The following is a 26616-nucleotide window of genomic DNA, read 5'->3' on the forward strand; positions in this document are numbered from 1 at the left end:
GTCCTGCGTCAGCTGCTGTCCCTCCTTCCCTGAAGTCAGGTAGTCAGGGGTATAAAAGATGCGGCCGACACCATTTTCTTAGTTTTTCTTGCCCCAGATGTCAGGTGCCCCCTAAAACGGTAGCCAAAATGCATATATATGTATATGTGTGTGTGTATATATATATATATATATATATATATATATATATATATATATATATATATATATATATATATCTTTAAATACATGCACTAATATAAACTTTACCTTCAACTACAAGCAAATACACCACATATGTTGTATAAATCATAGAAGGAAAGATGGGTTCCATCAGAAGAAAGGGGGATGGCGGGAGAGTAACCTGGATTGCAACAGTGAATACACTCTAACATCTACATTTATGGTAGGTACACAACTGTACTATGTTCACCGTGTTTCACTGTTGCAGTCATTACATTTGGGTAGAGTCCCAAAGCTATGGATGGGAGACTGGAGCTAAACAGCATTAGGAGCGGCTATGAGGCCCTACAGAACTGCAGTGGCCAAGCCTAAACTGGATGTAGAGTAGAGTGGCAGATGATAGTGCTTTGTAAAGGTGTGCACTGAACTCCAAGTATCAGCCTCTAAAATGTCCTTGGTTGGTACTCCCCTGAGAAAGGCTGCTGCTCTGATTGAATGTGGCCTAATGCCCTTAGGCACTGGCTTGCCATGGTGTAAGTAGCAGAAATGAATGCAGTGGCCTATCCACTTTGAAATAGTCTGCTTTGAGATGGCCTTTCCTTGTGATCCTGCAGCATATACCACTAGTAATTGCGCTGTCTTTCTGAAAACTTTGGTTCTGTCCAAGTAGAATCTAAGCTGTCTGTGTATGTCAAAAGAATGCAGAATTCTCAACCGATTGTTGTGTGGGTTTGGATAAAACATTGGCAGATGAATAGTATGATTAAGAGACACACTGGACACCACCTTAGGCATAAATGTTGGGTTTGTCTCAGAGACTCTGTCTGGATAAAAAATAAAAGGTTCCACAACTATGAGTGCCTGTAGCTCTGAAACTCGTCTTACAGAAGTTATTGCTAGAAGCAGAGCGGTTTTCCAAGATAAAAACTTTATATCAGCAGTAGCAGCTAGCTCAAAAGGAGGCAGGGTGAGTTTTTCCAAGACATAGTTGAGGTCCCATGCAGGCATTGATGATCTCCTTGGAGGCCTTACATTTCTGGCTCCTCTGAGGTACTGTTTTAATAAGGATGCGAAAAGACTGGTGGCTCTGTATTGTAATGAGCCGAAATGGCAGAGGCATGAATTTTAATAGATGAAAAAGATAGGCCTTTGTCCAGCATCTCAGTTAAGTATTGCAAAATCTGAGGAATATTTGGCACAGCTGTATCAGTCCCTTGTGCCTGGTTCCAAGCACAGAATCTCTTCCATTTTCCAGCATAAGATTTTCTAGTACTAGGCCTTCTGGCCTCCAAAATGACATCCATCACAGCTTTACTATGAGGTGTGTTTTGTATCACTACATTATCCGCCATGCTGCTAGGTTTAAAGTCCTGAGTTGGCTGTGCAGGATCTGATTGTTTTGCTGGGACAGTAGAGGAGGTATTTGAGGTAAGGTCCAAGCTGGGCATTGAGACAAGTTCTTTAGGATTGGAAACCAGTACTGGCGTGGCCAGTCTGGGGCAATCAGTATTATTTTTGGCTTCTCCTGTCTGACCTTTAGGAGTACCTTGGGGAGGAGAGGCAGTGGGGGAAAGGCATATACTGATAGGGCGTCCACTTTCCATGCTTGTCTGCGATAAGTCTTTGTCCAGAATCTTTTTAGTTGGTAGTTGTGAGGGGAGGCAAATAGATCCATGTCCGGGCATCCCCATTTCCTTGTTATCATGCTGAAGACTTGTGGATCCAGCTGCCAACTCTGGATCCATGAGGTTTCTGCTTAGTTCGTCTGCCAGAGTATTTTTCCTTCCTAGCAGGAATTGTGCCTGCAGATGTACTTGGTAAGTTAATGCTGTGTCCCACAAAGTCATGGCTAGTCTGCAAAGGGGGTAAGAATGTGTGCCCCCCTGCTTGTTTATATCCCACATGACCGTGGTGTTGTCGGTCTATCAGTAGTTGTCCCAGATGAAGTAGGTCCTTGAAGGCTGTCGGGGCATTTTGAACAGCTAGCATCTCTTTTTGATGGATATGTAGATGTATTTGGGTTGAGGACTATGTGCCCTGACTGCATCTTCCTGCTATGTGGGCCCCCCAGGCATAACCTGATGCATCCGTTGTTAGCGTCTGCCTGGCTGGGGGTAATGTAAATGGCTGTCCCTTGTTTTGGTGACAAGCCTTTGCCCACCATCGAATCTCCTGTTGTAGGCAGGGAATGAGAGTAATCATTGTTTCCAGGCTGTGGCAATGTTGAGTCCAAACGCTTTTTAGGTACCACTGAAGTTTCCTCATATGCAGTCTTGCATATGGAATTAGTAGGATGCAGGATGCCATGAAGCCCAAAGCCTGCAGAATTTTTCTTGCAGATAACTGGGCCTTTGTTGCCAACATTTTGAAATAGGTAGTCAGTTGTCTTTGTTTTTCTGGCGTGAGATAAGCCATCTGGGCAGTTGTATTTAAGCTTGCACCCAGGAATATTATCTCTTGAGAGGGTACTAGTTTTGATTTCTTTTTGTTGTCTGTGTACCCTAGGCATGTTACAAGTCTTTTCACAAACGCCAGATGCTGTAGAAGAATGTCCTTGTTCTCTGCTTGAATTAGACAGCCATCCAAGTAAGGATATATTTGTATTCCTCTTTGTCTGCAGAATGCAATTACTGGTGCCAGGCACTTTGTAAAGACCTTGGGTGCAGTAGATAAGCCAAAGGGCAGTGCAGAGAATTGGTAATGCATTGAGCCAACCTTGAATCTGAGGTATCTTCTGCATAATTGTCTGATTGGGACATGCAGGTATGCCTCTTTTAGGTCTAGAGTCACCAGCCAAGCGTTCTTGCCCAGCATGGGCAGAAGCTGCTGCAAAGTCATCATCTTGAATTTTTGTATATCCAGGAATGTGTTCAGAATAGATAGGTCCAGGTCTCCAGGCCTTGTCCTTTCTGGGTACCAAGAACAGTCTTGACTAAAATCCTTGTCCCTGCTCTTGCTCTGGTACTTGCTGAATGGCCCCCCATGTCCATGAGGGATGAGACTTGTTTTTGTGCCACTGCCCATTGACTTTTAAGCAGATCTGGCCAGCCATTTGCCTTTGGCAGGGTATGGAAATGGAACTCGTACCCTTGTGACATGATGTTTAGAACCCACTTGTCCTGGGTTATAATGTGCCAGTTTTGAGAAGAAAGTGCTAGCTTCCCCCCTTAAGGGTGCTGCCAGGAGATACAAGTGCTTGGTGTAGGCAGGGGGAAGTCATTGGGACAGTTTCCTGTATGGTTGTGATTTGTCTTCTCCAACTTTGAGGTAGAAGCACCCCGTTGCTTTGACCTGTAGGAACCTTGCGCCTGGGATCTCCCTCTAGGGCATCTGGATCTGCCCCTTTGAGGTCTGTCTGACACAGGAAAGGACCAATTCTTTTGTAGGCCAGTGTCTACTAAACCTAGGTGGCTGTACTTGTAAAAAAAATCTTTGACAGTTTGCATAGATTTAGCTTTGTCCCCCAACACCTCCTCTGCCTTAACACCAAACAAAGTATCATGCTGTAAAGGTGCATCTAATAATTGAACTTTGACATGATCAAGCAGATTTTGTTCCTTTAACCTCAAGCAGATTTTGTTCCTTTAACCAAGCATACCTCCTAATTACAGAACCCGTTGCTGCGGCCCTGCAGGAGGCCTCCAAAGAATCAAAAAGTACAGTTTTGTACCTACCATAAATGTAGATGTTCGAGGATCCACATTGCTGCAGTCCTTACTATTGGGTAGTCCGCTGTCCAGTCGGCCCGAATACCAGAGTATATGGCTGACGTCGGTCAGGGCGCATTAGACTGACGTCAGTACGTCAGGGTACTAATGCGCATGACCGACGTCATATCCTCAGTCTTTTCTTGCCCCAGATGTCAGAAGACCCTAAAAAGACAAGGCCCAAAATACCTGCACCAAAAATATGTACAATATATACAAAAATATATACAAAAATATCAGCATATAACCTCACCTACACAACCACCCCTAAACACAGAGGGGAAGGAGGGAGGGTAAATTGGACTGCAGCAATGTGGATCCTCGAACATCTACATTTATGGTAGGTACAAAACTGTACTATGTTCTTCGCTCCACATTGCTGCAGTCCTTACTATTGGGTAGAATCCCAAAGCAGAGGTAAGGGAGGCTGGCAAATCATAAAGAAGTAGGAGCTGACAACATGCCTTGCAAAACAGCTGTGGCAAAACCAGCCCTAGACTTAGAGTAGATAGGAAGGTGATAATGCTTAGAGAAAGTATGCACTGAACTCCAAGTAGCTGCCTCCAAAATATCCTTAGTTGCCACCCCTTAGAAATGCTGTTGAAGTGGCAGTAGCCCTAGTGGAATGAGGCCTAATCCCAGCTGGAATCTCCTTGCCATGATGGGAATAACAAAATGCAATGCAAAACCCAATCCACCTAGAAATAGTTTGTTTTGACACAGGCTTGCCCTGCGAACTCAAAGCAAAAGAAACAAACAACTGCTGAGACTGCCTAAAATCCTTAGTCCTGCTTAAATAATAACGCAATTGCCTGTGTACATCTAAAGTGTGCAAAATCTTTTCCCCTTTATTTTGGGGGTCTGCATAAAAAGTAGGCAAATGAATAGTTTGGTTTAAAGCCACACTAGAAACCACCTTAGGCATAAAGGAAGGATTAGTACGTAATGATACCCTATCCTTATGGAAAATCAAAAAGGGCTCTACTGCCATAAGGGCCTGCGACTCAGACACCCTTCTTGCAGAAGTAATAGCCAACAGAAAAGCAGTCTTCCATGACAAGTATTTCAATTCAGCAGTAGTCGCAGGCTCAAAAGGTTGTAGAGTAAGTTTTTCCAACACAAAATTGAGATCCCAAGCAGGAGTAGGAGCTCTACGTGGGGGTCTTATATTCTTTGCCCCTCTAAGAAACTGCTTGAACAAAGGATGCGAAAACAATGGTGGGTCACAATCATAGTGACCTGAAATTGCTGCAGCATGAATCTTAATGGAAGAGAAGGACAAACCTTTGTCCAATAACTCAGTAAGATATTGAAGAGCCACACTCAAATTAGGCTCAGAAATCTCCAAATTCTTTGCTGTACTCCAAAATAAAAATCTCTTCAATTTTTCTGCGTACACTTTCCTTGTACTAGGTCTTCTAGCTTCCATAATCACATTTAAAACTTGTTGAGGAAGTTGAGACCTGCTGTGTTTCAACACAGAATATGCCAGGCTGTTAGATGAAGAGAGTGAAGCTTGACATTGAGCAGATGACCGTCCTTCTGAGATAACAGATGAGGAATCAAAGGTAAAGGCCATGGAGGCTTCCTTACCAGACTCCTTAGTAGTGGGTACCAGTGTTGCGAGGCCAATCTGGAGCTATCAAAATCATCCTTGGCTTGTCTTGTCTGACTTTTAATAGCACCTTTGGAAGAAGAGGCAGAGGTGGAAAGGCATACACATGAAGGTTTTTCCAACTGAAAGACAGAGCATCCACTTTCCAAGCTGTGTGATGAAACCCTTTGTGCAAAACTTTGGCAGCTGGTGGTTTAGTGGAGAAGCGAACAGATCTATGTCTGGAGTTCCCCATGACACTGTCAATTTCTGAAATACATGAAGATCCAGTTTCCACTCGTGGGGATCCATGATTTGTCTGCTTAACACATCTGCTAAGGAGTTCTGTGCTACCGGCAGAAACCTTGCCTGAAGAGTTAGCTGCAAGCTTAGCAGTCTCCCATAAAATCATTGCTTGCCTGCATAGAGGATAAGAATGTGTTCCCCTTGCTTGTTGATGTACCACATGACAGTTGTGTTGTCTGTTAGAATCAACACCTGCCCTGGAAGAAGTAACTCCTTGAAAGCCATTAATGCAAACTGGACTGCTAACATCTCCTTCATGTTGATATGTAGATGCTGTAGTCTGGCAGGCCACTTGTCTTGTATCCACTTTCCATTTAGATGAGCTCCCCAAGCAATGTCCGAGGCATCTGTCGTTAAAATCTGACTCGCCTCTGGCCAGGTCACAGAGAGTCCCTTGTTTAGGTGACATTCCTGAGCCCACCACACAAATTCTTTTTGAAGGCAAGGTATTATTTGAATGACAGTGTCCAAATCCTGGCAGTGCTGTGTCCATACATTTTGAGATACCATTGTAGCTTCCTCATATGCAGTTTGGCATTGGGAAGCACCAGAATACAAGATGCCATGAACCCTAATGCTTGAAGGACTGTCCTTGCAGTCAGCACGGACTGATGAGATAGTTGATGGAAGTAAAGTGATAGACTCTTGTTTGTCCGGGGTTAAAAGGCCATCTGGGCTGCTGTATTCAGTCTCACACCCAGAAAGCACATGTCTTGAGAGGGTACTAGACTGGACTTTATTTCGTTCACAGAATACCCTAGGCATCTTAGCACTGCTATAACATATTCCAGATGCTGTAGAAGGTCTTCCTTTTCTTGAGCGAGAATCAGGCAGACGCCCAAGTAAGGATAGATTTGAATTCCTTTAGCCTGAAGTAAGCTATCACTGGAGCCAGAACCTTTGTGAATACTCTGGGCAGTAGATAAGCCAAAGGGCAATGCAGAGAACTGATAATGAGAATTTCCAGCTCAAAACGCAGATACTTCCTGCAACTTAGTCTTATAGGCACATGAAGGTAAGCTTCCTTGAGATCTAAAGTTACCATCCAGTGATCTTTGCCCAGCAGAGGTAAAAGCTGTTGTAACGTCAACATCTTGAACTTGGGAATGTCCAGATAAGTGTTGAGGATAGATAAATCCAAAATTGGTCTCCACGTGTTCCCCTTCTTTGGTACTAGGAACAGGCGAGAATAAAATCCTAGGCCCCTTTCTGATACAGGGACTGGCTGAATGGCCCCTATTTGGAGTAACAGAGAAATTTGCTTGTGAGCCTCTTTCCTTTGTGGAGGAGGAACATCTGGCATGCCTTTGAAAAGGGGCAATGTATGGAAATAAAACCTGTAACCGTGGTGAATGATATCCAACACCCATCTGTCTTGAGTAATTAAATCCCAATTTCCTTTGAAAAGAGACAGTCTTCCTCCCAAAGGAGCTGCCAGACGAGAATCTACTGGCAGCTGAAAAGGCAGGTCATTGGGTCTGTTTACGAAAGGACTGACCCCTGCCCTCACCAGAAGTCTGAGCAGGTGAACTCCCTGTTCTAGGCCTAAAAGAACCTTGAGCTCTGCCCCTACCACGTCTAGACCTACCCCTAGACTGGGAATCATAAGCAGGATATGTCCATCCCTTAGTAGGCCAATTTCTACTAAACTTCGGTGGCTGCACCTGCAAAAATCTTTAACAGTTTGCATAGACTTAGCTTTGTCCTCCATTTTCTTTAAAACTGCTTCCACAGGCGAACCAAACAACACATCAGACTGTAAAGGAGCATCCAAAATCCTTGTCTTAACATGCTCAGCTAAATTCTGATCCCTCAACCAGGCATGCCTGCGAAGAACAGAACTAGTGGCAGCCACCCTCGAGGAGGCCTGTACAGCATCAAAACCACATTGCAAAGAATGCTTACCCACTTGTTCAGACACATGAACTAAATCCAGCAACTCTTTACACTCAATACCTTCCGCCAAAGCATCCACCTTAGATTTCAGTTGTGAAAGGAGATAATTTTGATATTTAAGCATGTGAAACTGACAATTCAACGCCCTCATGGCTAAAGTGGAAGAAGTATACACTTTCTCTCCCCATCTATCCAAAGCCCTTGCCTCTATCAGTGGGAACAGGGTTTTTAACCACAGAGGCCTTAACACCTTTAGGTCCCTGAGAAACAGTTTCGGGTCTGCCCTAGGACTCTTAAAAGATACTTATGAGCTTCAGGCACCCTATAGTACCTATCAGGTTTAACAGGGGCAGGAGGCAAAGAATCAGGGTTCAGGGAAGCCTCTGCAAAAACATCTTCCACCACATTCAACACAGGAGGTATAGCTAAGGGCCTATGCTGGGGCAAAACAAGAATTCCCTAAGCCTTTTCCTGAATCAGAGTAATCCTGGCCTTCCCATTTAAAGTGCTCCCTCATGGAATGCAGAGTCTCTGAAAATGAGAAATCCTCAGGAGGAGAAGCTGTAGGAGTGGAATCATCCACATCAGAATCAGAATAAGGAGGATACTCCTGCAAATCTTCCGCAGAAGACTCAGAAGCCTCTGAACACTGCTCAAAACTATCAAACTCCGGTTCCACCCTAGGCCTCTTATCAGGAGGGGGCATAGAACCTCTAATCATAGTAATCAAATCTTCTGCCATTTTAAGCATATGTTTCTTAGGCACAGAACCTGAAATGCTAGGAGAAGCCCCCACTGAAGCTGAACTTGGCCTACCTCTCAAAGAAGTTTTGGCAACAGAAGGAGAGGCTCTAACTACCTTGGGAAGAGAGGGAAGAACAGTTACCTGAGAAGCCCCTCAACCTGGCCTACCTCCTGAGAAGGCACATCCTGTAACAGTAAAGTCTCTGCCTGAGACTCCAAAGAAACTCCTGGCAAAACCTCTGGCTCCACTGAGTTTCTAAAGAACCGACGTCCGGGACTGCCGGTTCATCAACCCTAGGCTTCGCTGTTTTGTCCTTGCGCTTCTTGGGAAGCGGCGCCGGAGCATCCGACGGCATTTTATAATTGCAACGCTTCCCAAACACTAACCTGGCACAGTCTAACCTCTCTTAATAGTGCGTTTGTTAAACCTAGCACAAGAGCGGCATCCAACAACGCCGTGCTCAGGCCCTAAACAAGGTATACACAAGGTATGGTAATCCCTATGAGGTATCTGTTTCCCACAAGAAATACAGTTATTCACTTTTTCTGACATCCGGTTAAATACTGAGGCAAGAAAAAACCAAAATGTTCCCCAACGGGGTACTTAGCCAACTCTGATTCGGTCTGAAACTCCGGCTTAGGAAATATTTCAGAACGCCAACCTGCACTCGCAAAACTGCTTCTGCATCGGACCATGCGGCAAAAAAGACTGAGGATATGACGTCGGTCATGCGCATTAGTACCCTGACGTACTGACGTCAGTCTAATGCGCCCTGACCGACGTCAGCCATATACTCTGGTATTCGGGCCGACTGGACAGCGGACTACCCAATAGTAAGGACTGCAGCAATGTGGAACGAAGAACATCCACATTGCAAAGTATGCTTTCCACCTTGCTCAGCTGCATGCAATAAATTCTACATTTCCTTGTTTTCTGCACATTCAGAGTTTAATAACATTTTCTGTTTAAGCAATGCCATGACATGTTGCTGATATTTGAGCATATGAAACTGACAGTTTAAGGCCCTTATAGCCAAGGTAGCAGATGTGTAAACCTTTTTTCCACATCTATCCAGTGCCCTAGAATCTGTCAGAGGGGGCAGGGTTTTTTGCAGCGGAAGCCTTAACTCCTTTGGGACAATGAAATAGTTTGAGTCTGCAGCAGGGCTTTTAAACAGGAATTTATGAGAGTCAGGAACCCTGTAATATCTGTCAGGCTTAACAGGAGTTGGAGGTAAGGAGTCAGGGGTAAGACTAGACTCAGAAAACACATCTACAGTATCTAACACAGGTGGAATGGCTAGTGGCTTGCGTTGAGGTACTAAAAGGAAATCCCTGAGCCTCTTTTTAGATTCTGAAAAATTTTGGCTCTCCCCATTGGAAATGCTCCCTCATGGTATGCAAGGTTTCCCCAAAAGAATAGTCCTCTGGAGGAGAAGCTGAAGGTATAGATTCTTCAGCATCAGAATCCTCATAGGGGGGGAAGAGAATATTCCTGATCAGAAGAGGAATCAGAAGAAATAGAAACATGATCTGATGATTCATAGTCAGTCTCTTGCCTAGGCCTCTTATCAGGAGGTGGATGGGAACCCCTGATCAAGGTAATTAAGTCTTCGGCCATTTTGAGCATCTGTTTTTTTGTGTATAGAGGCCTGTCCACGTGGCTCAAGTTTGTTTCTTTGCTTTAGAAGGTGCTTTAGTCTTTGCCTTTGAAGCTGAGGTTGGTTTAATGTAAAGATGTTTGATTCTGAATACACCCTCAGAAGTCAGTGCCTGCTCAGCGGCTCCAGACCCATCTGAAGGAATACCTTGAGTTTGTAGCGGTCTGCGACTCTAAAGTAGCGGGCGTCAGGGGCTGCGAAAGCCCCTCACGGCGAACCGGCGACTGGCTTAGGAGAAGCTTAGTCGGTTTTGGGCCTCTGTTGTCTAGCTCTCTCCTTTTCTTTGCGAACTCCGGTAGTCTGATGTCTATACGACAGCATTTCTGGATAATTAAACCGGCGCCCAAAATTGTTTAAAGCAAAATCAGCCGCTTAATAGTGCGTTGGTTAAATCTAGCACAAAACTGACAACCAGAAACGATGTGATCATGGCCTAGGCAAGGAATACAGTAAGAATGAAAGTCCTTATGAGGTATTTGCTTTCAACAAGAAATACGATTATTTACTTTTTCTGACATCGGTCTGGAGCAAGAAAAAAAGTTTCCCCAACGGGGTACTTAGCTTTATTGAAGACTTCAGATCTGAAATTCGAACACAAAAATCTCAGGAGTCAGCCGACCGGCACTTGCAAACTGCTTCTGCTTCAGGCACCGCGTGGTAAGAAAGACTAAAGAAAATGGCGGCCGCATCTTTTACACCCCTGACGACCTGACGTCAGGGAAGGAGCTGTTGGACATGATCCACTTAAAGAAATCCCAATCCCTCAGAGCCACACACTCCAGGGATCTAAACCTTGTCATCACAATGAACAAAACATGCTGGAGGGATAGGTTCCTGACCCAGAGACTCCCCATACTCTGGAATAGACTGCCCATACATATCAAGCCGAGCGCCTCATTAGCCCTCTTCAAAAGGAACCTTGATTGGATGGGAGATAGGAAATTCACCCCGGGGATCATTGTCAGTCGCCCTGCTAGACAGGGGCCCGGAGAAGTAAATATTGTGGGAAGAAATATTCAGGGAATTGTTATGGCTAGGCTTGCAAAGGCCATAGGGCCGATAGCCTAGTACCAACCTATGAGCGACAGCAGCCGACGCAGGACCCAGGACTTTGGAATTCAGACCGACCATGGGCAACCTGCCAGCAGGATTACCCAAATGCAATGACAGCAACAGTGTAACACAAAGAACAACTTTCAGGTGTTCCTCTTGTTTTATGTGCAGGTATGCTGCAAGCTGTCCTAACATTTGTATGCTTCCAATAAAAACACAAGACTCCCTGGGCTACTTTACTTGTAACTCTAGTTTTGCAGTTATTGTGGCCTCATGTTTGAGCTGTGAAGCATTCTACAAAGGAGAAAAACAGGAAAGTCAAGATGTGCATAAATATGCTATTAAGAATAAATGTTTAGCCAATGCCTTGTCTAAGCATTTTTTTATGTGGAAGATATTGTACCTGAAGAGTTTAATGGAAGCAAGGAGTTTGAAGAATTACATTGGCAGATTTTAATGGCAGATTTAAGATAATACAACTGATTCGCCTGGTTTAAATTAGTTTGGCAACTATAAATGTGTTTTAAAAGAACAAAAGTTAACAAATATAAATAAATAATAGTCAAAATAAGTTGATCATATGGCTTATGTGATTTTAGCATCGCAATAGGAGAGAATGTTTTTAGGTTGAGGAAGACCTGCATGTTGGTTGAAAGCACTCATTCTCTGAATTAAACTTTTCAGATTTTAGCAAAAGCCTCATGTTTCCCTCTACTATGAAAATATTTTTTTTTTCGAGTTTCTTTGGTAAAACAGAAGAGAAAAAAAAGGTCTGTATGGGATCCTGTAAAGGAAATTAAGCTTCAAGGGGACATGAAACAAAAGTACCCAAGATGTATATCTACTTAATACAAGGTGTCAAGTCAACTGACCAGTTATTCAAATTCATACCATAAAAGTAAACCAATATGCCCATGCCCAGTTAATTTCTAATCTCAAATTAGATTATAAATAGCCAATCTGTGTACTTAACTCAGTTTGTTAAATAATGTCAAATCAAACCAGAGATTAAGACTAGACAGAATATCGGATTGCGATATTTGCTGCCCTTGTGGACCCTGTAAGTGAGCAAAACAGATACAAGGACAAAAGCACTCGTCTAATAAAAAGTACAGTTTTGTACCTACCATAAATGTAGATGTCCGACAGATATGCAACTGCAGTCCTGCCAAATCATGTTAAAGTAAAGCTCCAGGTGAATTGCTTGGTTTAGAGACACTCTGGATATCACCTTAGGTATGAAGGAAGGATTGGTCCTAAGAGAAACTCTGTCCTGATGAAAGATGAGGAAAGGAGGAACTGCCAAGAGGGCCTGTATCTCCGAGACTCTTCTTGCTGAGGTGACTGCCAACAGGAAAACTGTTTTCCAAGATAGGAATTGCATTTCTGAAGATGCTGCTGGTTCAAAAGGAGGAAGACTTAATTTTTCCAAGACGTAATTGAGGTCCCATGCAGGAACTGGTTGTTTCCTTGGAGGTTTGATATTCTTTATACCCCTTAGAAACTGTCTTAGCAAAGGATGCGAAAACACAGGTGGATCACAGTTGTAATGTGCTGAGATAGCTGAAGCATGGATTTTGATGGAAGAGTATGAAAGGCCACTGTGAAACATTTCTGCCAAGTATTCTAATATCAGAGGTATGCTCATCAGGGATGCATCCTGGCCCTGGTTGACATTCCAGATGGTGAATCTCTTCCATTTGGCCGAATAGGTTTTTCTGGTGGAAGGTCTGCGTGCCTCCAACTAAATTTCCTGAACTTCTTTGGAGAGGGAGTCATGGATCCCAGTCATGGAACTCTCCAAGCTGTCAGCTTTAAGGTTTGCAGCTTCGGATGAACAGTCTTGTAGTTGTGCTGAGTCAGGAGCTGAGGCCATTGAGGCAAGGGCTACGGTTTGGTGCGAGTAATGCTCAGTAGCAGTGGGTACCAGTGTTGCCTTGGCCAGTCTGGAGCTATCAAGATTCCTCTTGGTTGTTCTGCCTTGATCTTCAGTAACACCTTGGTGATTAAAGGTAGGGGAGGGAATGCATAAATTGTTAGGGCATTCCAACTGAAGGAAAGAGAATCTGTTTTCCAAGCTAGAGGATGGTAAATCCTTGTGCAAAACCTTTTCAGATGATGATTGAGAGGAGATGCAAAGAGGTCTATGTCTGGTCTTCCCCATGCAGTTATTTGTGAGAAAATGCGTGGGTGCAGCATCCATTCATGTGGATTCAAGAAATTTCTGCTCAACCTGTCTGCCAGAACATTGTCCTTGCCCGGAACAAACTGGGATTGCAAGTAGATGTTCAGTTTCAGGGACTTTTCCCAAAGAGTCATTGTTAGTCTGCAGAGGGGGTAGGAATGAGTGCCCCCTTGTTTGTTTATGTACCACATGACAGTGGTGACAGTGGTGTTGTCTGTCCTTATTAGCAGATGGCCTTGCTGAAGAGATTTTCCAAAGGCTTCTATTGCATGTATCACTGCCAACATCTCTTTTTGATTTATGTGCTGATGCCTTTCCATGGGGGTCCATTGCCCTTGAATGCATCTGCCGTCCATGTGCGCCCCCCATCCATGGTCTGAGGCGTCTGTTGTAATAGTTTGACTTGTTGGAGGTTTGTTGAAAGGCAGGCCTTCGTTTAAGTAACTTGCTTGAGCTCACCATAAAAATTCCCTTTGCAGGCATGGTATGAGAGGAATTATGTGTTCTAGGTTGTGGCTGTGTTGAGACCACAAGCTTTTGAGGTACCATTGTAGCTTTCTCATGTGTAGTCTTGCCAGACGGATTAGAAGAATGCAAGATGCCATGAACCCCAGGGCCTGCAGGGTCTTCCTTGCAGTCAGGTGGGTTAGCTTTGCTAGGCTTTTGAAGTAGTCTGTCAAATGCTCTTGTTTCTCCTCTGTGAGAAAGGCCATTTGTAGCTGTGTGTTCAGCTTTGCTCCTAGAAAAATAATCTCTTGGGATGGCAGTAGTCTTGATTTTTGAATGTTGACTGTATCCCAAAGCCTGTAGCAACTGAATGACATAATCCAAGTGTTTTGTCAAGGTTTGTTTGCTGTCTGCTTGTATGAGGCAGTCATCCAGGTAAGGGTATATTTGAATCCCCTGGAGTCTGCAGTGTGCTACTACTGATGCCAGGCATTTCGTGAATACTCTGGGCGCAGTAGATAAGACAAACGGCAATGTTGAGAATTGATAATGCTCCGTTCCTGCAAGAAATCTGAGGTATCTTCTGCAACTGTGTCTGATAGGGACATGCAGGTATGCCTCCTTGAGGTCCAGAGTAACCAGCCAAGACCCATTGCCCAACATGGGAAGAAGTTGCTGTAACGTCAGCATCTTGAATTTTGGCACCATGAGAAAAGTATTTAGTACGGACAAGTCCAAAATAGGCCTCCATTGCTTTTCTTTTCTTGGAACAAGGAACAGTCTTGAGTAAAATCCCTTGCCTTGTTCCTGAGGAGGAATCTTCTCTATTGCTTTTATTTGTAACAGCTTTGAGACTTCTCTGAGTGCCTCTGCCCTTTGATTTTGTGGCAGGTTTGGCATGCCTTGTCCTGTTGGTAAAGTATGGAAGTGGAACTTGTAACCTCTGTCTATTATGTCCAGAATCCAATTGTCCTTTGTTATAATGTGCCAGTTTCTTGAGAAGAGAGATAATTTTCCGCCTAAAGGTGCTTCTCTTTTAGCCTTGGTAGGCGGAGTGATAGGCAAGTCATTGTGATTGTCCCTGTAGTGCAGGTGAAGTACCTGTGCCACTTCTTTGATTCTGAGGTTGCCACTGGCTGCCCCTGTAGGAGCCTCGGTATTGCCCTCTACCTCGTGCACGCCTGTTCTTTCCCCTTTGATACTTGTCTGAGTCTGGAAAGGACCAATTCTTTGAAGGCCAATTCCTGCTGAATCTGGGTGGCTGAACCTGGAGGAAATCTTTTACTGTCTGTACTGATTTTGCCTTCTCCTCAATAGACTTCAACACATCCTGAGCATTAGCACCAAAAAGCTTCTGTTTATCCAGAGGTGCGTCCAGGAGCTTTACTTTAACATGATCCGGCAGGACTGCAGTTGCATTCTTGAAGGACATCTGTGGCTTGTGTTTGCTGAATTGGATTTTTTTCGTTTTTTCACATTTTCCTATTCTGGGGGAGAATAACATTTTGGCTGGTTGACCTGACTGGGGCCTTCTCTGTCTTGCCCACATGCAGGGTTGAATTAGTGGTGGGTTTTTTTTTTTTGAGATTATTTTTTTCTTTTTTTCTATTATCTGCCCTTGAAGACCATTTTAAGCTTATCAAATTTCCCCTTTCAAAGATAAGAATCAAACCCTGTACAAAGTGTCTGTGAGGTAAACACTTTAACCATTATGCGAGTTAAATGTAAGCAATGACTTGTTTAACATGACGTAATTTATTAGTAATGAACAAACATATTACTATAAAATGGTCATTTCAGTATAAAGTGCCAAAACAAATGCAGATATGTAAAAACTGTGACAATTAAACATTTACATTGAGCAGAAAAGATCAATAAATACATGAACTTATTATGCGCAAACTAATAAGTTCAGTTGTCCTTTGTAAATAAAATGGAAAAGCAATAAATGAAATTTACAATTTCAGAAGCACAGCCATTAAGAAGCATCAGAAATATAGCTTTCAACAATTAAAAAAAAATGCAAAATATGTTTTCAGTGACACTTCGAATCAAGCAAAAGTGAAAACTGAACACTAATGACCAAAAACTTTCCTTCACCAACACCACTTGGCAAATTCTATGCATATTTACTGTTTTCATACCACAGTACGCAATTATTTTAATCAGATTAAGATGCAATTTAAAATGCACGTGTGATTGTACAAACTGGATTTCAAGTACAATAAAGTATTACTGTTGCATTAAAATTCATGCAAAACATCATCACCTTCTTTCACAGCAATACCCACTTTACGCTTTAGCAACAATACTATGTCTTGATAAGCCATATCTTATGTGCATTTTGGATGATATTTCCAGGACATAACTCGAACCTTGCTGCTAATACCAGCATAGTAAAATAAAACAAGATAACAAAAAATTATGGCATTATAAATGAGGGATAGTCAAGGGCACAATTTTGCAAAAAAGTAGCATTAAACTTACACTAATAACACAGGCATCTTTTGGGTGTCCTTGCTCAGTAACATAGCAACCAATAGGAAAGCCAGGGTTGCAAAATTTCAATGATTCCTCAACGTCGTAGCACCAAGTCACAGGCATATTATCAATAATCCTGCAAAAGAGAGAGTTTAAAATGTGCTTTATTTCACTAATCACATACAAGTACTTAAGTTCACATTAAATTTCTCCAAAATTACACAAGGAAGCAAACAGTTCATTTTAAAGCCCATAATACTGTAGTACATATATACAAGTGCCTATTTGGCAGTGCACAGTTGTGTGAGGTACTCAATATAATAGCAAATGGGGCAGCCCAGGCTTGCAGCAATAGGAGTATTAACAACCTGGCAGACTCAGTGTTGCAAGCAGTACACCCACTTGGTTGGGAGTCTGCTCATGTGCGGAGGCATGCAAACACCTCTGTAAGGCAATTCCAGAATTTGCAAGGCTTCAGTGAGATGGAAGGGGGTTAATGTGCACTTCCCAGCAGCAGAATGACTCTGCACCAGTGTTCTCAATCTCATCAGCCCAGGATGTGGGTAGGCTGACACTTGTGGAGGCCAAAGCAGGTCTGGTAGACCCAGAAAAAGACAAAAGCTGGTGGCAGCTGGACAGCTGTAGGGAGAGGGGAAAAAAGAAAACAATAAATGATTTGTACTTTCCCTTTTAGTTAATTACTCCTGGGTTTGCCCATGTATTTTGGCTTCCTTGAAGCCTTTGCTTCCATGAAATAAGCCACACAGTAGTTCAAATACTTTACTTGTACATTTGTATTACCCATTTACCAAACTCATGGTTGATGAGAGCTGGAACCTAACTTGCCAGGCCACTGGTATGAGGCAGAAAGCCAGTCCTAAACTGGACTGACGGTACATCACGACACACACACACACACACACACACACACACACACACACACACACACACACACACACACACACACACACAAGTAAACAGGATATACTAGTGCAGCTAAATTAACTGACAAAGTCCTACTGCAAGAACACAGGGTAGTGAGGAAAAGGAAGGGGGAAAAATCAAATACCATCATGGAAGTATTGAATAGAGAAAACTATAAAGCAGTTAAGACAAGTGTCACTGTTAGAAAAATATAGAAGAGGGAACAGATCAACAAAAATACTAAGACAGACAGACAGACATAATAAAAGCAATGCGCAGTATTAGAACAGACCAGGATCTATCATGCACTACCGCAAATAAGCTAAAAAACTCTGTACAGGTGGAAAAACTTAGAAGATGCACAGATAAATAAAAAGGAAAAGTACAAAATAAGCAATTTATTGATAACCCAAAAAAGTTCTATAGAGTTGGGAAATAAGACCAAAAAAGAAGAAATAGACACATTTTGGAGAAGTATTTATGAAGATGCTGTGGAAAAAAAGATGCTAAATGGACAGAAGTAAAAAAAAAAAAACAAAGAATAAGAGGTTTAAAAGTACAGGATATGAAAAGGGATGAAGTAACAGCCAAGAGACTGAAGCAAAGTTAAGAAAAGTCTCCAAATGGAAAACCCCAGATGCAGTACCCAACTTCTGGTTAAAAGTATTAACATCTTTGCATGAAGATTTAGAGCTACGAGTAATAACTATTTATCTGCGCACCCTGAACAGACACCAAACCCGGCTAATAGGAAAAACAATCCCTCTACTTAAGAGTGTACCTACAAGCTACCCTAAAAACTACAGACCAATAACTTGCCTTCCGCCGACCTATAAACTATACACTGGAATTGATGCCTACAGAGTTTATAATCATTTAGAAGAAAACTCAATTATGGCAGTAGAACAAAAGGGCAATAAAAGAAAGTCATATGGAACAAAGGATCATTTGCTGTTAAAGTCAAAGTGGAGAACTAGGGGAAGAATCTAAGTATGGCATGGACAGACTATAAATAAAAAAAAAAAAGCATTTGATAGCATCCCACTTCATAAATAAGAGTGCTTAAAAATGTGTAAGATACACCCTACACTGATGGACTGCATTACAGTGACCATGAGACATGGCAGACCACTTTGCAATTAAGGCATGATAAAAGGACAAATTATTACTCCAGGGATAAAAATTCAAAGGGGATATTCCAGGGTGACTGTCATTGCTGTTTTTCTGCCTTGCCCTTAACTCCTTAAGCTGTTTACTTAACAGCTTAGGCCTTGGCTATAATTTGGCTCCTAGAAAACATCAAAGTGCAAAGACTTACCTTCTCTTTGCTGATTCAAAACTGTACAGCTCATCAGATGAGAGACAAAGCACAACTGCAAGTTGTTAAAACTTTTTCAGATGATATAACAATGTCATTTGGTCTTGATAAATGTGCAAAAGCAACCTTTACAGCAGAAACATCAGTTTGGGACAAGAATGTGATATAAAATAACTTGAGCAAGGAGTGTATAAACATTTGGGAACTGATGAAGGATCAACAATAAAACAAGAACAAATGTGAATAAACTTAGTAAGGAATACTTTAGAAGACTTAAATTAATCCTGAAAACAGCGTTGACATCTAAGGAACAAAATCCAAGCCATAAACCAATTTGCTCTTCTTGTCCTAACTTACAGTTTTGGAGTGATTGACTGGCCCCCAAAATGTGTTGGATAGATTAGATAGGAAAACAAGAAGGATGTTTCATGCTCATAAAATGATTTATAAAAATCAGTGCATAGCAATATTATACATTCCCCATTCCTAAGGAGGGATGGGCCTCCTTCCAATTGATTACATGTATAGCTCTGCAATCGTGGGACTCCACATCTGCTGACCTCAAGGCCCAAACATAGTGGAAGTTTTAAAACATGAGGAGAATAAACCGAAGATGATTTCTCTGCTTAATCTAGCAGAAGCACACTGATGTCAAGCAGGAATGGAAATCAAACCAGAGGTACATAAAATCAGGCTGCAATTGAATTTGCCAAAAAACAAAACGAAGAACACAAGGTAAAGGACCAGATGAGAAGGCAAGAAATGTGGAAAATGCATAAATATAGTTCCAAGTACAGAAAACTTCTGGAAGAACCTCATGTTGACCAGGAACAAACACAGGAATGGTTAAGGAGAGGTGAACTCAAACCAAGAGATGACAAGTTAATATTGACAGCCCAAGATAGTAGGATATGTACACACTGGTTTACAAAGTCCATTGAACATGTTGAAGAAAGACAAATGTAGGTTTTGTAAAACCAAATTGGAAAGAGTCGCACAACCTTGTTGCTGGTTATGATGCACTAATGGCAGAAGGACTGTATACTGAAAGGCATAATAATGTGGCAAGGCTGTTGCAATGGGGATTGTGCAAACATTATGGCATTGAAGTTGGTGAAAAACAATGGAAACATAAGCCACAATGCATCATAGAAAATTATGAAGTTTATAACACATGGGATCACCCATTACCAACAGTTTTAAAGATAGATGCTAGAAAACCAGATATAGTGGTCCATGAAAAGACAAAAGTAGCATTGATCACTGAAATCACCACACCCAGTAACTACATGTTACGTATAGAGAGACACAAAGTCATAAAATATCAGGATCTGCAGGCAGAAACCACAGCAATATGGAAGAAAGATACCCAGACAGTTCCACTAGTAGTAGCAGCAACGGGGTCTTATTTAAAAAAAAAAAAAAAAATTACATTTGTACTTAGACAGCTTACCAATACATGTAACCCTGTATGAACTGCAGGAGTCTTTACTGGGCACATTGCGGGTGCTGCAAAGGGCACTTTTGGCTGACAAAGATTGAAACAATACTAACTTCATGAACTTTAATTGTACTTAGACTTACGAATGGGGTCCACTCTCGTCATGGTATTAGAAACCCAAAGGATTTGGAGAAATTAAAAAAGACACACCCCTAGAAGCAATTTGAAACTTTTACTAGCCACCTGCTGCATTTTCACAAGAAAAAACCCTCAGGCAAATACCCATGAGAACGCAGGGAATGTAATACACAGAAAATACAAGCTAAGTACTGTAGCAAGACTTTGGAATTACTTTTCAGGTAGAACTATTTGAAGGTTGCCAGTACATGTAAATGTTTTGCTTAAAAAGTTGTCTAACATTACAGTGAGAAATCAAACCACTTTACCAGCACCCTCAAACACCTGTACTACAAATCATGTTGTAGGCTGTTGATATGCATCCCCTGTGAGTCACACTGGCAAATACGTATGGAAAGCATTACACTAGTATTGCAGTAATATGTATAAACTCCTGGTATTAGTTCTGCAGAACTGCATTTTACTATGCAACCCAATCATAGTTCAAAGTAAGCTAATTACTACACATTCTAGGACTAATGAATAACTTGAAAAACTGGACAACAGTGTTGGAAAGATATATGCACCTTTTGTATACAAAAGACATTTTTATTTTATAGAATTTACCTCACAGGAAGACATTGTCCCGTTCAATTCTCAGCTAGAGCGTCTACTGTGGAGACATGTGTGAATGGGCATACCTTCGTTGAAGGTTGTGCGTTAGGGCCGGCAACTCAGCACGTAAAAATCAACTGCCAATCATTAGCGGACCGGAGTTCTGCTGTGGCGACCCCTAACCGGGAAAAGCCGAAAGACAACAACAACAACAAATATTCTGGTCTGGTAATATAACTGATTTACTTACCTTCAGTGAAACTCTTATTTCTAGTGGCCGCTACTCATTGCAGCCTGTACTCGTTTGTTATTCCTGTTCTCAGTACCTACCCACCGTTACACTTCATAGTCTAAGCCAAGCAGTTTAACTGAGCAAACATGAAGCACAAAACATGCAAATTCAGAAGAAATGCACTTCAACTGGAAACTGAACCAAAGAAACTAGCACTGTTAATTAAGACTTAATGTTGACCTCTATTCCTAAAAATGGTTTGCTACTTCTAAATTCACTTTCGCTGTGTGCAGTCTCAGAAACAGCCTGAAGGTGGCAGTAAAAGTACACGAAGATCTGACAAGCTGACCCTTATTATAGGTGAGCCTTGCCAGCATAAGCAAACTTTTGCACACTGTAAAACAGAAGCAGACACTCAATGATCAGTTTTGCTTGCACAGATTCAGTATTACATTAATTCTCACTGTTGTATGAACAACTCCCAGCTGTTTAACAAGAAGCTGTTCCCTTGTTGTAGTCTTGCAACAAAGTAACAATTGCAGGCAACTTTTAATAATCAGAAGCAAACGAGACTTCACCAATATAGACATCTACAAGACTGCACTGAACAGCATCCATCACGTCTGCCTCCTTTAAGGTGAGGCCCAGATGAAAATCATATCAATCACCACACAGCATTCTGAGATGCATGGCACACCATAACCTATAAAGGAAAACAGGAAAAAAGTTATAAGAAAATAGGAATAAAGGAGTCATTTGAGGGTCTCAACAATGAAATGACAGAAAAAGAGTTCAATAATCTATGCTATGGGGAGTATCTGACACAAATGTACTTCAGTACTTTTTTCCCGTTGTTACTCTTTACTTTGAGAAAATCTGAAACCATTGAAAGTACAGTTGCGGACACTTACCATAAATGTAGATGTTAGAGTATTCACTGTTGCAGTCATCACACATTTGGGGTTATCTGCTTGCAGTAGCTGTCAGTCGGCCTGATTATCAAAGTCTTGGGTCCTGCATCAGTTGCTGTCTCATCTTCCATGACGTCAGGTCGTCAGGGGTATAAAGCATGCAGCCAACGCCATTACATCAGTTTTCTTGCCCCAGATGTCAAGTGCTCCCCCAATGGGAAGCAATTAAATATATTATATACATACACAAGGTTATACCTCCAACAAAAAAGCAAACACACCAAAAAGCTTTTAAGCATAGTGAAAAAAAGGAATAGAAGCATAGCCGAAAAAGATAGGAGGCTGGAGGGAGGGTAAAGTACAGTTTTGTACCTACCATAAATGTAGATGTCCGATAGATATGCAACTGCAGTCATAACATATGGGTTGTCCTGCCTCAGGCAGCCCTCGGTCGGCCGGATTCCAAAGTCTGGGTCCGGCGTCGGCTGGTGTCGCCTCCTCTCTGACATCACAACGGCTGGAGTATAAAGGCATCGGCAGATGCCATCTTCTTCAGTGTTTTTTGCCCCAGATGCCAGGTGCCCTCCTAGGAAGGCTAAATTTGGTGAATGGATAAAGAATTCCAGACATGCACAACAGTAATAAACAGGTACACCATAGAGATACCCCCAGCTAATAGGAATAGGGGTAGTGGACCCATAAAGAAGGTTGCAGAGGGGTAGGAGGGTGGGAGAATCCGATTGCAGTTGCATATCTATCGGACATCTACATTTATGGTAGGTACAAAACTGTACTATGTCCTTCAAGAATGCAACTGCAGTCATAACATATGGGTTGTATACCATAGCCAAGCTGGGGGTGGTTGGAACTAAGAAAGTGATGGTGTAGATAAAATGCCCTGCAGGACTGCCGAAGCAAAGCCTGCTCGGGATCTGGAGTATAAAGGCAGGTTGTAGTGCTTGGTAAATGTATGCACGGAGCTCCATGTAGCAGCCTCTAGAATGTCCTTTGTAGCCACTCCTCTTAGGAAAGCTGTGGATGTGGCTATAGCTCTGGTGGAGTGTGGCCTAATATTGGCTGGCACACCTTTTCCATGAAAGGAATAGCAGAATCTGATGCAGTGTCCAATCCATTTGGAGATTGCTTTTCCTTATACTCCAGCAGCATAGGCTGCAAGCAAGTTGGTCAGACTTTCTGGTGGCCTTAGTTCTGTCCAAGTAGTAGCGTAGTTGCCTGTGTATGTCCAAAGTATGCAGCAGTGCTTCCCCCCTGTTTTGAGGATTGGGGAAGAAAGTAGGCATGTGAATGGCTTGATTTAGAGACACCCTGGAAATTACTTTTGGCATGAATGAAGGATTGGTTCTTAGAGAGATTCTGTCCTGATGAAAAATGAGAAAAGGAGGTACTGCCATGAGAGCCTGTATCTCCGAGACCCTTCTTGCTGATGTGATTGCCAATAGGAAAACCATTTTCCATGAGAGAAATTGCATTTCTGAAGTTGCTGCTGGTTCAAAGGGAGGAAGAGTTAATTTTTCCAAGACGAAGTTGAGGTCCCATGCAGGTACTGGCGGTTTCCTGGGAGGTTTGATATTCTTTATCCCCCTTAGGAACTGTCTTAGCAAAGGATGTGAAAACACAGGTGGATCACAATTGTATTTTGCTGAGATTGCTGAGGCATGAATCTTTATGGAAGAATATAAGAGACCAGTATGAAACATTTCTGCCAAGTATTCCAATATCTGAGGTATACTCAATACTGTTGTATCCTGACCCCTGTTAGCATTCCAGATGATGAATCTCTTCCACTTGGCTGAATAGGTTTTTCTGGTGGAAGGTCTGCGTGTTTCCAGTAAGATCTCTTGAACTTTTTTGGAAAGAGAGATATTGGAAGGAGTTATGGTAACCTCCAGGCTGTCAGATGCAATGTTCTCAGGTTTTGATGAACCGTCCTGTAATTGTGTTGTGTTAGAAGCAGAGGCCACAGGGGCAGAGGCCACGGTTTGGTCCGAGTTATGCTCAACAGCAATGGGTACCAGTGCTGCCTTGGCCAGTCTGGAGCTATCAAAATGCCTGTTGGTTGTTCTGCTTTGATCTTCAGTATCACCTTGGTCAGCAGTGGTAGAGGAGGAAATGCATAAATTGTTAGGGACTTCCAGCTGAAGGAGAGAGCATCCGTTTTCCAGGCTAGAGGATGGTGGGTCCTTGTATAGAACTTTTCCAGGTGATGATTCATGTGAGAAGCAAAGAGATCTATGTCCGGTCTTCCCCATGTCCTTGTTATTTGTGAGAAAATGTGAGGATGCAGCATCCATTCGTGTGGATCCAAGAAATTTCTGCTCAGCTTGTCCGCCAGTACATTGTCCTTGCCTGGCACAAACTGGGATTGCAGATGTATCTTCAGACTTAGGGATTTTTCCCAGAGAATCATTGTTAGTCTGCAGAGGGGATAAGAATGAGTGCTTCCCTGCTTGTTTATATACCACATAACAGTGGTGTTGTCTGTCCTTATTAGCAAATGCCCTTGTTGAAGTGATTTTTCGAACGTCTCGATTGCATGTATCACTGCCAACATCTCTTTTTGGTTTATGTGCAGATGCCGTTCCCTTGATGTCCATTGACCTTGAATGCATCTGCCCTCCATGTGCGTCCCCCCATCCATGGTCTGAGGCGTCTGTTGTAATCATTTGACCTGCTTGAGGTTTGTTGAAAGACATGCCTTTGTTTAACTGACTTGCTTGAGCCCACCACAAAAATTCTATGGAATGAGTGGGATTACGTCCTCTAGGCTTTGGCTGTGTTGGGACCATAAGCTTTTTAAGTACCATTGCAGCTTTCTCATATGAAGTCTTGCCAAAGGTATCAGAAGAATGCAAGATGCCATGAACCCCAGAGCCTGCAGGATTTTCCTTGCAGTCAGCTGGGAGAACTTTGCCAGGCCTTTGAAGTACTCTAGTAACTGCTGTTGTTTTTCCTCTGTGAGATAAGCCATCTGTGTTTTTGTGTCCAGTTTGGCTCCTAGGAAAATAATCTGTTGGGATGGCAGAAGTCTTGATTTCTGAATGTTGACTGTGTATCCCAAGGCCTGTAGTAATTGAATGACATAGTCCAAGTTTGCTATCAAGGTTTGCTTGTGGTCTGCTTGTATGAGGCAGTCATCCAGGTAGGGGTATATTTGAATTCCCTGGAGTCTGCAGTGTGCCACTACTGATGCCAGGCATTTCGTGAACACTCTGGGTGCAGTAGATAAGCCAAACGGCAATGCTGAGAATTGATAATGCTCTGTCCCTGCAAGAAATCTGAGGTATCTTCTGCAGCTTTGTCTGAATGGGACATGCAGGTATGCCTCCTTGAGGTCCAGAGTGACCAGCCAAGACCCCTTGCCCAGCATGGGAAGGAGTTGCTGCAACGTCAGCATTTTGAACTTTGGCACAATGGATAAGTATTCAGAGTAGACAAGTCCAGTATAGGTCTCCATTTGTTTTCCTTTCTTGGAACAAGGAACAGTCTTGAATAAAATCCCTGCCCTTGTTCCTGTGGAGGGACCTTTTCTATTGCTTTTATATTTAACAGCTTTGAAACTTGAATGAGTGCCTCTGCCCTTTGATGAAGTGGCAGGTTTGGCATGCCTTGTCTTACTGGTAAAGTATGGAAGTGGAATCTGTAACCTTTGTCTATTAAATCTAGAATCCAGTTGTCCTTGGTTAAGATATGCCAGTTTTTTGAGAATAAGGATAATTTTCCGCCCAAAGGTGCTTCTCTTTGAGCCTTTGTAGACGGTATGAAAGTCAAGTCATTGTGGTTGTCCTTGTGGTGCAGCTGGACTGCCTGCGCCACTTCTTTGATTTGGTGGTTGCCATTGGTGGCCCCTGTAGGAGCCTCAGTATTGCCCTCTACCTCGGGCACGCCTGTTTTTTCCCCTTTGAAACTTGTCAGTGTCTGGAAAGGACCAATTCTTTGAAGGCCAATTCCTGCTGAATCTGGGTGGCTGAACCTGGAGGAAATCTGACTGACTGTACTGATTTAGCTTTTTCCTCAATGGACTTAAACACATCTTGTGCATTAGCACCAAAAAGCTTCTGTTTTTCCAGAGGTGCATCAAGTAAAGTACAGTTTTGTACCTACCATAAATGTAGATGTTCGAAGATCCACATTGCTGCAGTCCTAACACTTGGGGTAGTCCGCTGTCCCAGTCGGCCTGAATACCAAAGTATAAGGCTGACGTCGGTCAAGGCGCATTTGTCTGACATCAGGACGTCAGGGTACAAATGCGCATGACTGACGTCATATCCTCAGTCTTTTCTTGCCCCAGATGTCAGAAGACCCTAAAAAGATAAGGCCAAAACCAAAAAACACCATACACTCCTGTACCTAATATATATACAATATATACAAATTTACAAAAATAGAACCCCACCCACACAACCACCCCTAAACACAGAGGGAAGGCGGGATTGGACTGCAGCAATGTGGATCTTGAACATCTACATTTATGGTAGGTACAAAACTGTACTATGTTCTTCATCCCACATTGCTGCAGTCCTAACACTTGGGTAGAATCCCAAAGCAGAGGTAAGGGAGGATGGCTAAACTATAATGAAGCAGGAGCTGCCAAAATGCCCTGCAACACAGCAGTGGCAAAACCAGCCCTGGATTTAGAATAGAGAGGAAGGTGGTAATGCTTGGAGAAAGTATGCACTGAACTCCAAGTAGCTGCCTCCAAAATATCCTTAGTTGCCACCCCTTAGAAATGCTGTTGAAGTGGCAGTAGCCCTAGTGGAATGAGGCCTAATCCCAGCTGGAATCTCCTTGCCATGATGGGAAT

General features: G+C 42.7%; 1 protein-coding gene across 1 annotated transcript in view; it reads right to left on the reverse strand.

Annotated features, from left to right (window-relative positions):
- Window positions 1-26616, reverse strand: part of TM9SF2 (transmembrane 9 superfamily member 2) — a 1342976-nt gene that overhangs the window by 1082160 nt on the left and 234200 nt on the right. The window contains exon 5 of the mRNA XM_044071229.1: window positions 16243-16372. Coding sequence (XP_043927164.1) covers window positions 16243-16372 — 130 coding nt within the window. The remainder of the gene's footprint in view (window positions 1-16242; window positions 16373-26616) is intronic.

Source organism: Protopterus annectens, chromosome 5.part0 (assembly GCF_019279795.1).
Source record: "Protopterus annectens isolate FY-2018-M chromosome 5.part0, PAN1.0, whole genome shotgun sequence".
Classification (NCBI taxonomy): Eukaryota; Metazoa; Chordata; order Ceratodontiformes; family Protopteridae; genus Protopterus; species Protopterus annectens.